The sequence below is a fragment of the Lemur catta genome, chromosome 24 (genome assembly GCF_020740605.2).
Source record: "Lemur catta isolate mLemCat1 chromosome 24, mLemCat1.pri, whole genome shotgun sequence".
NCBI classification, from domain to species: Eukaryota; Metazoa; Chordata; class Mammalia; order Primates; family Lemuridae; genus Lemur; species Lemur catta.
Window position 1 is genome coordinate 14,415,887 of NC_059151.1, and position 12,888 is coordinate 14,428,774.

The 12,888-nt window shown below is 40.3% G+C and overlaps 1 protein-coding gene across 3 annotated transcripts in view; it reads right to left on the bottom strand.

Moving 5' to 3' along the window:
• SLC9B2 (solute carrier family 9 member B2) overlaps positions 1-12,888 on the bottom strand; it is a 49,106-nt gene that overhangs the window by 15,466 nt on the left and 20,752 nt on the right. For all 3 annotated transcript variants that reach the window (XM_045536660.1, XM_045536661.1, XM_045536663.1), the window contains 6 exons: positions 12,521-12,691; positions 8,303-8,445; positions 7,281-7,408; positions 5,294-5,469; positions 2,356-2,462; positions 372-521 (listed from right to left, as the gene is read on the bottom strand). In XM_045536660.1, coding sequence (XP_045392616.1) covers positions 372-521; positions 2,356-2,462; positions 5,294-5,469; positions 7,281-7,408; positions 8,303-8,445; positions 12,521-12,691 — 875 coding nt within the window. The remainder of the gene's footprint in view (positions 1-371; positions 522-2,355; positions 2,463-5,293; positions 5,470-7,280; positions 7,409-8,302; positions 8,446-12,520; positions 12,692-12,888) is intronic.

Below are 12,888 nucleotides of genomic sequence, written 5' to 3' on the forward strand. Positions count from 1 at the left end.
TATATATATATTTTAGTTGGCCAGATAATTTCTTTCTATTTTTTAGTAGAGACGGGGTCTCGCTCTTGCTCAGGCTGGTCTGGAACTCCTGACCTCAAGCGATCCACCCGCCTTGGCCTCCCAGAGTGCTAGGATTACAGGCGTGAGCCACCACGCCCGGCCACCACGGTATATTTTAAGTAAAGACATCAAGTTATACATTGATATGTAAGGGAAAAAAAGATGTACATTGGGTGCACATTTGTGTATGTACAGAAAATACCTTTTATAATTAAAAATTGCATTAATTTGATGTTAAGAAAGTATCTGGAAAGAAAAATTAATCTGATCAGAAAAGAGTCATGAGTAGAAGAATTTAAAATGAAGTTCACCTTTTTGCCGGCCCATCCGATGCCCGCGAGGAAAGCCATGACCAGAGTGCACAGTCCTCCCGATCCCGGGAACCCCAAGTTCACACTGCTGAACACAGCCAGCACAGAGAACCCCAAAACAAGGGATGCTCTCTTATACACAAGCTTGTCCTTCACAAGGAAAAAAATGATTAGCTCAACGATTTCAAATAATTGATTTTTAACGATTAATTTTCCTATATCCAGAATTTAGAGGAAAATAAAAATATCTGTGTAAACAGACAAAATAAATGCATGACATAACACTTCCTTTCCTTTCCTTAACAAAAGCAGAGTTAGTACATGTACAAATGTAGGTTCCTCTTTTAGGAACACCGATTCACTTCCTCTGCAGTTATCAATGAAGAATTTCACAGGGCTTAATAAAGTAGCAGAAAAAGAGCATGAGCTTTGCAGCCAGACAGACAAAGGTTAAAATTATAGGTTTTTTACACCATTGGCCTGTGCAGTGGCCACATTACTTAACCTCTCCAAGCTTTGTTTCCTCATCCCTGGAAGCATTTACATTATAGTATTATGACATTATAGATACCATATCTCTTATTATTTTCAGGCTCTCAGTTTACTCTTTTTAATTTAATGCTCCCTTGGTTTTTCTTTCTTTTTTTGAGACAGAGTCTCCCTCTGTTGCCCGGGCTAGAGTGCTGTGGAGTCAGCCTAGCTCACAGCAACCTCAAACTCCTGGGCTCAAGCAATCCTCCTGCCTCAGCCTCCTGAGTAGCTGGGACTACAGGCATGCGCCACCATGCCTGGCTAATTTTTTCTATGTATTTTTAGCTGTCCAGATCATTTCTTTCTATTTTTAGTAGAGACAGGGGTCTCGCTCTTGCTCAGGCTGGTCTCGAACTCCTGAGCTCAAGCGATCCTTCCGCTTTAGCCTCCCAGAGTGCTAGGATTACAGGTGTGAGCCACCGTGCCCGGCCGGCCTCCTTGGTTTTTCTTTCTAAATCTGTGAATACCAAGAAGCTTTAAGAGGTTATAGACTGAGAGTAGTTTTTTATTGTTGTTGTTGTTTTAAAGTCTAAGAACTGTGTAGTTTTCTCCCTTTACATTTCCCTGTTTAGCTCTTTAAACCTCTTGGTCATTTTAGAAAGTGGGTCATAAAAGTGCTTGACTTGGAGGCATGCAAGCTCTGGAGGTGGATTACCTGAGTTCATTCCCAGTTATACTGCTTTCTAGCTATGTGATCTCGTTCAAGTCACTTCTCCTGCCTGAGCCTCAGTTTCCTCATCAGTAAAATGGTCATATTAATAGTACTCTATAGACTATTGTGTGGATGGGACTGGAGCAGTGCTTCCCAATAGAACATTCAGTGATGACAGAAATGTGCTGTATCCGTGTGTCTACAGACATGTTCTGTGTCTGCCATAACCACATGTAGCTAGTGGCTGCTGTACCAAACAGAGTGGCACTAGCGGATGACTTACATACATTCATTCGTTCATTCATTTATATGTTTAGAGATGGGGTCTTGCTATGTTGTTCAGGATGGACTCTAACTCCTGGACTCAAGGGATCCTCCTGCCTTGGCCTCCTGAGTAGCTGGGACTATAGACATTCACCACAGTACTTGGCCAGAGGCTAAGGTATTTTAATATTAAAAAGAGGGACCAAAATAGCCATTATACATTTTGGTTTAGTTGAGTATTATGGTTTTCAAAAACTTGCATATCCTATTAATTTGGAATTGATGTTATTTGTTTTGCAGTGAAATTTGAAATGTACAGAATATAAAATAGAAAAATTTGAGGACTGCATTGAAATCTTCCATGTTTAGCCGTCTTCACGAATCTCATGAATAGCACTGGTATAGCAGAAAGCAATTTTAAAATGGGGAACCATTTTCTCAAACACATCCTTCATACCCAGCTGTAAGGAAAGTGTTCTAGAATGTTTTTCTAATGATATTTTAGAGCATGATTTTCCCGCAGATTATTTCTTTTACCTGGTCACTGCTTGGAAAGTACTGAATAAAAAATCCAAGAAGAGATCCAGTTGCCACACCAATTACCACCTCCAAAACTCCTCTGAGGACATTAAAAACTGTGGAGCCTGAAAAATCCACAAAAAGAAAAACTTCAGACAGAGGTTTAAATCTGATAAACACACAAGCTGTATCCCACAGTCACCAACATAAAGCATCTAATCACACAGAAGGAAAATTTTAAAGACAGCTTCTGCTTTCCACATTCTTAAATATACGTAACTTAAAATGTCTAATAAAGTGGGCCTATTTTATAAGAAAAGTATACATATTATTGGAGACAAATTTTTAAATAGGTATAAGGCATACTCTGTATGTTTACTTCAATAAAAATCTACTTGAGAGGCCTTAAGAAACTACGAAAGACAAAAATCCATGATTCATAACTAAGCTGTCCTACTATATTCTATGTATAGGCTAGGGGAATAGATAACATTTAGTTAGGTTTTCAAATTACCATTTAAGAGCTTGCGTTTTTAATAATAAAGTACATTGATTTTAGTAGCTCTGGTATGTACAGAATAAAACAACTTAAGAGTTTGGCAATTAAAATCAAGAATCTTCTTACTGCAATAAATGCAAAGGACTTAGTCCTTCTGAAATTGATTATTCCAAAAGCAAATCTGAAAACAAATTATTTTTGAAATTGCACTTAGAAGAGTCTTTATTTGTTGCAATACATAGGTAAGTAGAGCCTACATTTCCCGCCATAACACACAGGATTTAGGAAACTTAAAAAAAATTTTTTTATTAGCACACTGTGTAGAAAATTGTATTAAAATTGCTACACAAATAAAGCCCTTCTTCACAGACTCTTCTAAGAAAAAAATGTACTAACTAGTTTTTTTGGTTTCTTGTTATTATAGCAATCATCTCTCTTATTTAAAAAAAAATCCCTCTGAAGTTATTTAATTTAGCTAGGCTAGCTCTTTGCTGGGTAATGATGTGACTGTCAAAAGCATCTGGCTGTGCCAGGAGCATTACACGCAAGCTGTTACAGTAAGTAATTTACCCGAAATATGCAGAAAATAGCTAATTAGCTTTAGTCTCTGGTACAGTAGGGTTGTTTTAAAGAAAAAAACTTCTTGGGCAGGGTACAGTGGCTCACACCTCTAATCCTAGGACTCTGGGAGGCTGAGGCGGCAGGATTGCTTGAGGTCAGCAGACCAGACTGAGCAAGAGCGAGACCCACCCCCATCTCTACCAGAAATAGAAAAAATTAGCGGGGCATCCTGGCGTGCCTCTGTAGTCCCAGCTACTCGGGAGGCTGAGGCAGGAGGATCGCTTGAGCCCAGGGGTTTGAGGTTGCTGTGAGCGAGGCTGACGCCATGGCACTCTAGCCTGGGTGACAGAGCAAGACTCTGTCTCAAAAAAAAAAGAAAAGAAAAAAGAGAAGAGAAGAGAAGAGAGGAGAGGGAAAAGGAAAGGGGAAAGGAAAGGAAGAAAAGAAAAGAAAAAAACTTCCTGAGTCCCACCCTAAAAATTCTGATTCAGTCACTCTGGCAGGGCTTAGATCCAGGACCCCCCTTAGCTGGTCATCACAGAGTCAACTAGGAAGGTTCTTCAAGCTATCCACATCCTCCCCACCCCCCCACCCCGCCAGATTATGAAAACTCCAACTGCCTGTGTTCGTCCTCCTTTCCCACCATGATTCGAAGGTAAACTCTGTTGCTCTAAAGCTGTGGTTCCTAATTCAGGCTGCAATGGGTTCCATTCCCACAGGTTCTGATTCAATTGGTCTAAGGTAGGACCCACCTAAGAGTATTTTTTAAAACCCCCCAGGTAATTCTAGTGTGCAGCTAAGGCTGAGAACCATCATTTTGGAGGTGTATGCCAGAAAGTGGTAAGAATGTTAAGTTTGGATAGGGATCGCAGAGTTAAAATAAAGACAACAGCATAGGTTTGACCTAATAGGTAACAGAATCCTCACTGGTTCCTGAACAAGATAGTAGCGTTACGACAACAATGTTTTGACAAGAGTAATTTACCAGGGACTGGACAGAAGGCAGACTCTGGAGCAATGGGAAACGTCGGGGTTCTAGGTAATCAGAATAAATCACATATAATCGTAAAATGAGAATATAACTACAGGGGCTGGAGAGAATGAGAATACCTGACTTTCCAAGAAGGTGTGTTCCCACCAAAGAATCTGAAGCTAAATTTAGGCTACAATTACACTTTGTCAATGCTATGGAGTTGCAAATTTTATTCCCAATTTTGGATTTAAGATTAAGGAATGAACTTACACTTGTGCTGTGGCAAAGGATAATAAAAGTGTTGAATCACTTCTGGTCTTTTGGCTAAGATCAAGTGGTGTAATCTGTTCTTACTAGTTTAAGAGAGGTGTTGAATAATACTGGGAGGAAAAAATGCCTTAAGTTCCTTTTTTATTACTACTTGAAACAAAATATATCCATTTGATACACTGAGTTTGAATGACACCCACTAAAATCATTGCTGTTATTACACATAAAATATTAGAGATGAGAGAACAGAAACTTTTCCTGTTTTTAAAGCATGCTGTTCCTTCCACTTGGACTGCTCTCTGTCGTTTGTGCTCATTGAAAAACCTTCTTACCCTTTGTGTGAAGTTTCTAGCACTAACCTTTCCCAGATCAACCCAAGCAGAAGCAGTTCTGCTTCTGTAAACCTCACTGCCTTTTTCCACCCCCCTTACTCACTTCCCACGTGCTCCCTGAGCAGTCTGTTAACATACCCAGAGGGAGGAAGGGGGCAAAGAGAGGTAGCTTCTGGTTCCTCCATAGGTACAGAACCCTTGGTGTTGTTTTCCCTGTTTTTCATTTGCCTTAATTATCAAGCAAACATGCCGTGCTTACAACAATTTAGCCTATGTCTGGAGAGCACGAGAGAACAGCATGCTGTGAGCTGATGAGTTTACCTGTGGAAAAGGCCATGCCCAGACACGTGTTGAAGCCTGTGATGGCCAGGATGTCATCAAAGCTGCCGGCAGCCATAAGCAAGGTCGGGACGCCCTTGTCCACACCGTAGCCTGCTCCCTGCAGAAGGAGCATGGAGGGCACCACAACGGCTGGAGAAACAGCACCTAAAACAAAGCTAAGCAGGCAGCACTGTAAACACTCACGGGAGTCTCTTACTCATTATTATTTTTTAATTATAATAAGCTGCCCTATTTTAAAGGTTACACTTTGGACAACTACAGTCTTTCAATAGTAGGGAAGCACCAAACCAGAAACATACACGCACAAAAGTTCTGACGGTGTGTGTTTTCAAAGTGTGGTTTGGACAACCTGCTTGGGAACCATTTGGCGGCCTAAGAATCTATATTTACGAGTGGTATAGACGACCTCACGGGGCTGAGCCCAGACACTGCCTTTGTTTTAAACAAAATATTTATGTTGTGAGGTTTCTAAAACATTGCCATGGACTTTCTGGATTGGAACCTAGGGATGGTGGGCCTTCGTCCAGGGCTTGGGATACACAGTGAGACAACAGATTAGAAGGAGAAGACCACAGTGACAGTGACAGTGAGACCAATAATGACAGCAGTTGTAATAGTAGAAAATATTTTATAGTGCTTACTGTGTACCAAGCACCGTTTTGAGCACTTTACATATATTAAGTAACTTAATCCCCATGAAAACCCTAAGAGATAGACATCACACATCTACCTTCATTTTGCAAATGAGGAAACTGAGGCACAGAGAGATTAAATAACCTGTCAATGATTGCATACTGGAAAATCACAGAGCTGGGATTTGATTCCAGGCAGTAGAGCTCCAGATTCTTAACTATGAGAAGTAAGAACTTCTTTTCTTTTTCTTTCTTTTGCTTTCTTCAGTTTTCTTTCTTTCTTTTTTTTTTTTTTTTTTTTTTTTAGAGACGAGGTCTCGTTATGTTGCCCAGGCTGGAATGTATTAATAGTGGCTATTCACAGGCATGATCATGGCTCACTAGAGCCTTGGACTCCTGGCCTAAGCGATCCTCCCACCTCAGCCTCCCGAGTAGCTTGGACTGCAGGCATGCCCTACCTGAGAAGTAAAAATTTCAATCTTCTTGCCCACTTATTAGCACTAAATTCTTAGTAAGTCTTTTCTTATTTATTTACTTCTCATGGCTCTTAACCATTGGAGGTAAAAAACAGACAGTGGAAGGAAGAGACAGCGCAACCACGGAGTCATAATACTCTGGTGACAGCAGGAACACAATAACAGCTTTTGCTAGTGCTGCTGTGTTTGCTATTCTCTGTGCAGACTTTGAGGTGAGATGAGGCAGCTCTCTCACAGGCATGGAATCAGGTGTAGGCAAAAGACCATGACTTCTTCGATAGTTTGAACAGTAGATGCTAACATTTTTATTTATTTATTTATTTATTTATTTATTTATTTAATTTGAGACAGAGTCTCACTCTGTTGCCCAGGCTAGAGTTAGTGCCCTGGCGTCAGCCTAGCTCACAGCAACCTCAAACTCCTGGGCTCCAGCGATCCTCCTGCCTCAGCCTCCTGAGTAACTGGGACTACAGGCATGCGCCACCATGCCCAGCTAATATTTTCTATATACTTTTAGTTGTCCAGCTAATTTCTTTCTATTTTCAGTAGAGAGGGGGTCTCGCTCTTGCTCAGGCTGGTCTCGAACTCCTGACCTCGAGTGATCCTCCTGCCTCGGCCTCCCAGAGTGCTAGGATTACAGGTGTGCGCCACCGCGCCCAGCCTGACTTTTATGGTTAGTACCTACAAAGACACAGACTAAATTTGGAAGTTAGAATACTTAGATTATGCTTGAACATCTACGTTGCATTTTCTGGAGTCCTTAAGAAAATTCTACTATGCATTCTCTTGTGATTCCATAATCAGTGAAAGTTCTAAATGTCTCTGCATATTTTTATACGATAAAGAAACAGTCATTACCCCAGTATAAATCCCCACTGCCATGGCAAACCCAGCAGGAAGTGGGCAAGGAGAGCAGACGTGCAGGCCTCCACGACACAGGGACCCATGGACAGTCTGACACAAACACCCTTCAGCTTCTTCAGGGCCTGAAACAGAAATGGACACAACAGTACAGTTCTCCAAAGACACGCAGAGAAGACCTTCAATGCTTTCCCTTTAGTGTTCAGACCACGCTTGGGTCTGCATGGATTGTCCAGGTGATGAGTTTTATTTAACAGACAGTTCAGCATTCTAAGTATTTTGGAGACAGCTTATTCAGTCCTCATAGCAACCCTATGAGATAGGTAATGCTATTATCCGCATTTTTAGATGTCCCCATCTGAAAAGGCGACAGGTTAGAGTCATTTGCCCAAGATCATGAAACTGTGAGTGGCGTGGCCAGGACTGAGCCCAGGCAGGCTGCTAAGGAGTCTGTGCTCATAATCCCGCACTAGCTGATTTAACCCTCTCCGTAGCAGTTTTATGTATAGTTTGTGGTCCCAAATGGGGCCAGAGTGAAGTCTCATCCCTTAAGAACATTCATTGCTGCATTCAAAAACATACATGAAAAAAAGCATTTTAAAAAAATCATAATTGAGACTCCTAAATACGAGGCAGTTTCCTAAGCCAGTAGAGTTAACACCTAAACACTTGCACAGGGCTTTGCACACCCGGAGTTTGTTGCTTTCTTCTTCACGACCATTATTCATGACCAAAGCCTATATCTCTGCCAGAGAAAAGGGGGGGCCTTTATTCTTGGTGCCGTCCCGACAGGCAGACTCCAACTTTCTCCAACAAAAAGGACAGGAACATCTTTTGGGTTCTTGTGAAGCACAAGGTCCTATTTGCAAAACTATCCTTCATGAGATAAATTCTGTTCTCTTCCTGAGAATGTCATGCAAAGTATCCAAATCCATTTCCTAAATCTCAGCGATTCTAAATGCTTGGAGTATTGGAGGAACAAAATTCCTGTTCAAGAATTAGAAACTTACACTTCATACCTTTGAATCTAGACCCAGGCCAGCACGAACCAGTATGATAGCCAGGGCTACGCTTCTCAAAGAGGAAGACCACTTATGCTTGATCTGTACGTTATCACTGATGACTGGAGTATTTCTGATGAGAAACCCAGCAAGCAGCATGCCTCGAATACAGAAACCAAACAAGTCTAGTTAGTTTTCAAATACAGAAAACAGTTTTCAGCACTTTAGATGTGAAAGAGACCACTACATAAACCTAGGTACCACTTCCCTTATGCTTGGTCCTTAGAGGGAATGAAGTTGAACTTTTCACTCAAAAAAATTAAAATAATATGATAAATTAGAGGATCTAAGAAAAGACTTAAATGGGCAGATAAAAGGACGGATTAGAATAATTAATATTCCCAAAATAGCCGAGCCTAAAAGGGAGAAAAAAGATGCAGCCTTTGGATAGAGTATATGGTCAAATTCTAAATATAAAATATTTTAAGACAATGCCAGTTCAGTCATCCCTTTGTACGCAAACAGCAAATAGATCTTGAAAGTATTTGCTATGTCAGATTACCTCAAATATCAGTAAAACTTATGTGGGTTCTGCGTTACCTTCAGACTGGATATTTAATGAGAAGCACACATCCTACTTAGCAAAGTATTTAGCAGTGAGTTATGGTGAAACGGACATTTCCTTGTCACGTCAGCTGGTGACTCTTGTTTCGATCGGCCATTCAGCGCCCCCAGAATGGCTTCAGTATGTGGGCACCGGGGCAGGTACTGGGGACACAGTAACAGGCCACGCACCGCACCTCGACAAGCTTTCAACCCCCGGGGAACAAAACAAACAGACCGAGACGGGAAGGGAGGGTAAGGGGCCAGGGGATGGCTGGTGGAGCTGAGAAGTTTCTGGAAGAGACAGTTTATTCAAAGGTGTAAGACAAAGTCACACATTCTAGAAACTGCAAGTAGTTAAGGAGAAACTGAGGAAACGGAGTAGTTGGTGAGGGAATCTGCCTTTGTTGGTGCCACACGCCCGTGCGAAGGGAAAGATTTCTGTCAGGGACTGAGGCCTCTGCCCTGCAGGCTGCTCCAGCCGGACCCTCTTCCCCCCACGTCCCCGCAAGCACCACCCTGCAAATGACTAAATATGCTAAAGTCAGCGTATTTTGTGATGCGAGATCTGAGAACAGAGACAAACTGCAAGCAAAGCTGTCTGTGACTCGCTCCGGGCCCCATTAGGCATGAAAGCGTCACTTCCAGGCCCCTCTCCTCACTGCCATTTAATCCAGAGAAAGTCTCTAAGTTCTGAATTCTGTATTGATGGTCCTTCTAGAATGTATATTGGGCAGTAGTGTGAACGTGCCTGTTTTTAGAAGAAATAATGGTAAGAGTAATATATGCACGTGGTAAAATCAAAACATTGCTGCCAGAGGTACAGGCTGTGCCCAACCGCAGCTTCCCAGTCCATGTCCTTCCAGAAAGTTTCTGTCCCTAGTCAAGCATGCCCTGTGTGTACGTGTGCCCATGCTCTCTCTGCTGGACACACATAGGAGCATATGTATGCCATACTGTGCAACTCGCTTTTGTCCCCTTAATAATATATCCCATAGAAGCACACAGATCTTTACTTTATCCTCTTTTTTTTTTAGACAGAGTCTCGCTCTGTTGCCCGGGCTAGAGTGAGTACCGTGGCGTCAGCCTAGCTCACAGCAACCTCAGACTCCTGGGCTCAAGCGATCCTCCTACCTCAGCCTCCCGAGTAGCTGGGACTACAGGCATGCGCCACCATGCCCAGCTAATTTTTTCTATATGTTTTTAGTTGGCCAGATTATTTCTTTCTATTTTTAGTAGAGACGCGGTCTCGCTCTTGCTCAGGCTGGTCTCGAACTCCTGAGCTCAAACGATCCACCTGCCTTGGCCTCCCAGAGTGCTAGGATTACAGGCGTGAGCCACCGCGCCCGGCCTACTTTATCCTCTTTAATAGCTGCAATGGTATCTCACCATAATTTTCCCACAGAAGCACACACTTACTTTATTCTCTTTTAATAGATGCAATAGTAGCTCACCATAATTTTTGGACCATTAACCTATTCATTAGTAGATTCTAAGGAACTTTTCAGATTTTTCATTATAAACAGGACTGAAATGAGCACATTTCATACATCAAATATTTATTAAGTGCCTATTACATGCCGGCCCCATCAAGATCGTGGTAATACAAAGGTGAGTTAGACCAACATGGTCCTTGTCCATATGCAGCTTATAGATTTGTAGGTCTATATAAGTATATCCATGTGATTAATTCCTAGCAGTGGAAACATTAAGCCCCACAGTACAGGTGTATATAATTTTTATAGACATTGGTGAGTTACCAGCCAAAAACATGCTGCACTAATGTTTACATTCTGTTAATATGGCAATAACTCTTCCCTGAAATTTAAAATGTAGATCTAAACCAGATCTGAATTGATTACACCATATAACAACCTGAAATCAAAAGGAACAATAATCTAACAAGAACTCAACCTATTTTAAGAGGATTTTTGTGTAGTTTTGGCAGGGATGAGGGAGTATTTTTTCATTCCTGATATGAACATGGAAAGAATTTCCCTGGGACACTGTTTCCTTTGCCAGTGGTCTGGCTTGATGTGATGTGACCACTTGATTTTGATTTAGCAGCAATGAATATTTATGTTCTCTGTTACAACTTCTCAACTCTGCTGGTATAGACAATATGTAAATGAATAAACATGGGTGTGTTCCAATTAGTATGTTACTGATAAAAAGAAGTGGTTTGCCAACCCTTTATCAAAGCATATTGGTATATTTAGAAATAATTCATTTTAACAGTAATTCAATTAATAACTTTAGAGAACAAAAAGCACACATGAGAAATAGTATGAATTAAGTAGAATATCTTTAGTTTTACCTAAAATTAAAAATATATTGTGAAATAATGCATAGGAAGATGTAAATAATTCTACTTTTTTTACATTTAGCTTTAAATGCTGACCACAAATTCAAAAGCAAATAATTTTGGTCTAGGTTAACTAATCCTGACTGTTCTCACAAGTACAGCTAACAGAAAAAAAAGTTTGTCCAGGAAATGTATGCAAATATACATGCACGTGTAAAAGGGAGATGGTTTTTTAACAAAACTGAGTGACTAATAAATATATTAGAAATGGACACAAAATGCCTTGTGGTGAGTTAAAGTTTTGTAATATGAAATTCTTTAAAGAAACATTATGGATATGATGGCTAGTTTTAAGACTAATTTGCATCTGTGTCTTGTTTGGGCAGTTCTTATTGCCTCTGGAAGAATATTTTTGGGTAAGTCTTTTAACAACTGTGATATTATATTTTAAATATACCCAACAGTGTGCTGGTAAATGCTTTACTAGTGGGTCTCAAAAAAAAACACTATGCATTTTATATATGTACATATGTTTCTTATAAATTTTCCTGACATAAAGAATGGGCAGTACCCAGTTTACAAATACATAACGATCTTCACTGTAAATTCTGTATAGTCAGTTGATTCTCACAGAATGCTTTCATTGCCTGTTTGCCAAACTTCTGTGTCTATAACCAATTATGGTTGTAGCTCAACCAAGATTTGACAAAATCAGACTATAAATAAACGCTTGGTTACTATGTGATTCACTCACATCACTGATGAGCAAGTGTAGTGTCACCATGAATGTTAGTTGATATTTTTGCTTATATTAATAAGATGAAAATGAAACAATACAAATATATGTCAGAACTTCACTCTTTGTCAATGATGTGAGCAACTTACAACATAACAAGCCTTGATTTGTAGCATTTGCTGATTTTTTGTTACAGATTCTTCTACCATGGCTAATTTTAAGCTACCAACATGATGTCCCTGAATGTGGAGCTGGGGAGAGAGGGCAGTGGCCCCCCATTCTACAGCGTGTCCACAATCTCAAAAGCATAGACAAGGAGAAATGTGGAAAAAGAATTACGAAGTGATAAGTTTTGAGTATTAAATTGCTCTTGTTTTTAATGTAAGTTATTGAATTGTCAATTTATGTGATCTATTTTTTTTTAATTGCCATGTTTAACAACTGGCTCACAAAACTCAAAATTGAGCAACCGGCTTGTGCTCCAACACTGCAAATACAGAAACAGTTTTTCCTTTATTTTCCAAAGCTTTCCAAACTACTATGTTAAAAATATGACCTACTTGGAAGAAAACATGAAGTGTTTAGCACTTACCAAGAAGAGGAGGCAGTGGAGGCAGTGTAGGTAACTTAATAAGCCTCAAAAGTTTACCTCCAAAGACGGCACAATAGAATAGGATTATAATTCCAAATAAGTTTCCTCCGGGAAGACATTCGCTGCCAGTCATTGACCAAACTACAGCCCACAGAAGAACAAGGATGGTGACTGAAATAAACCAGGAAAACTAGTTACTATCAACACGTTATCATATGCAGGTGCTGACATAATCTAAAAATAACTTTTTAAAACAATTATTGAACACATATGCAAATATTTATAATCATGTTTAATTTGTAAAGATCATCATGAGCAAGTGCACAATCACCAACCATCTTAAAAAATAGATTTTTACCAGTACTTCT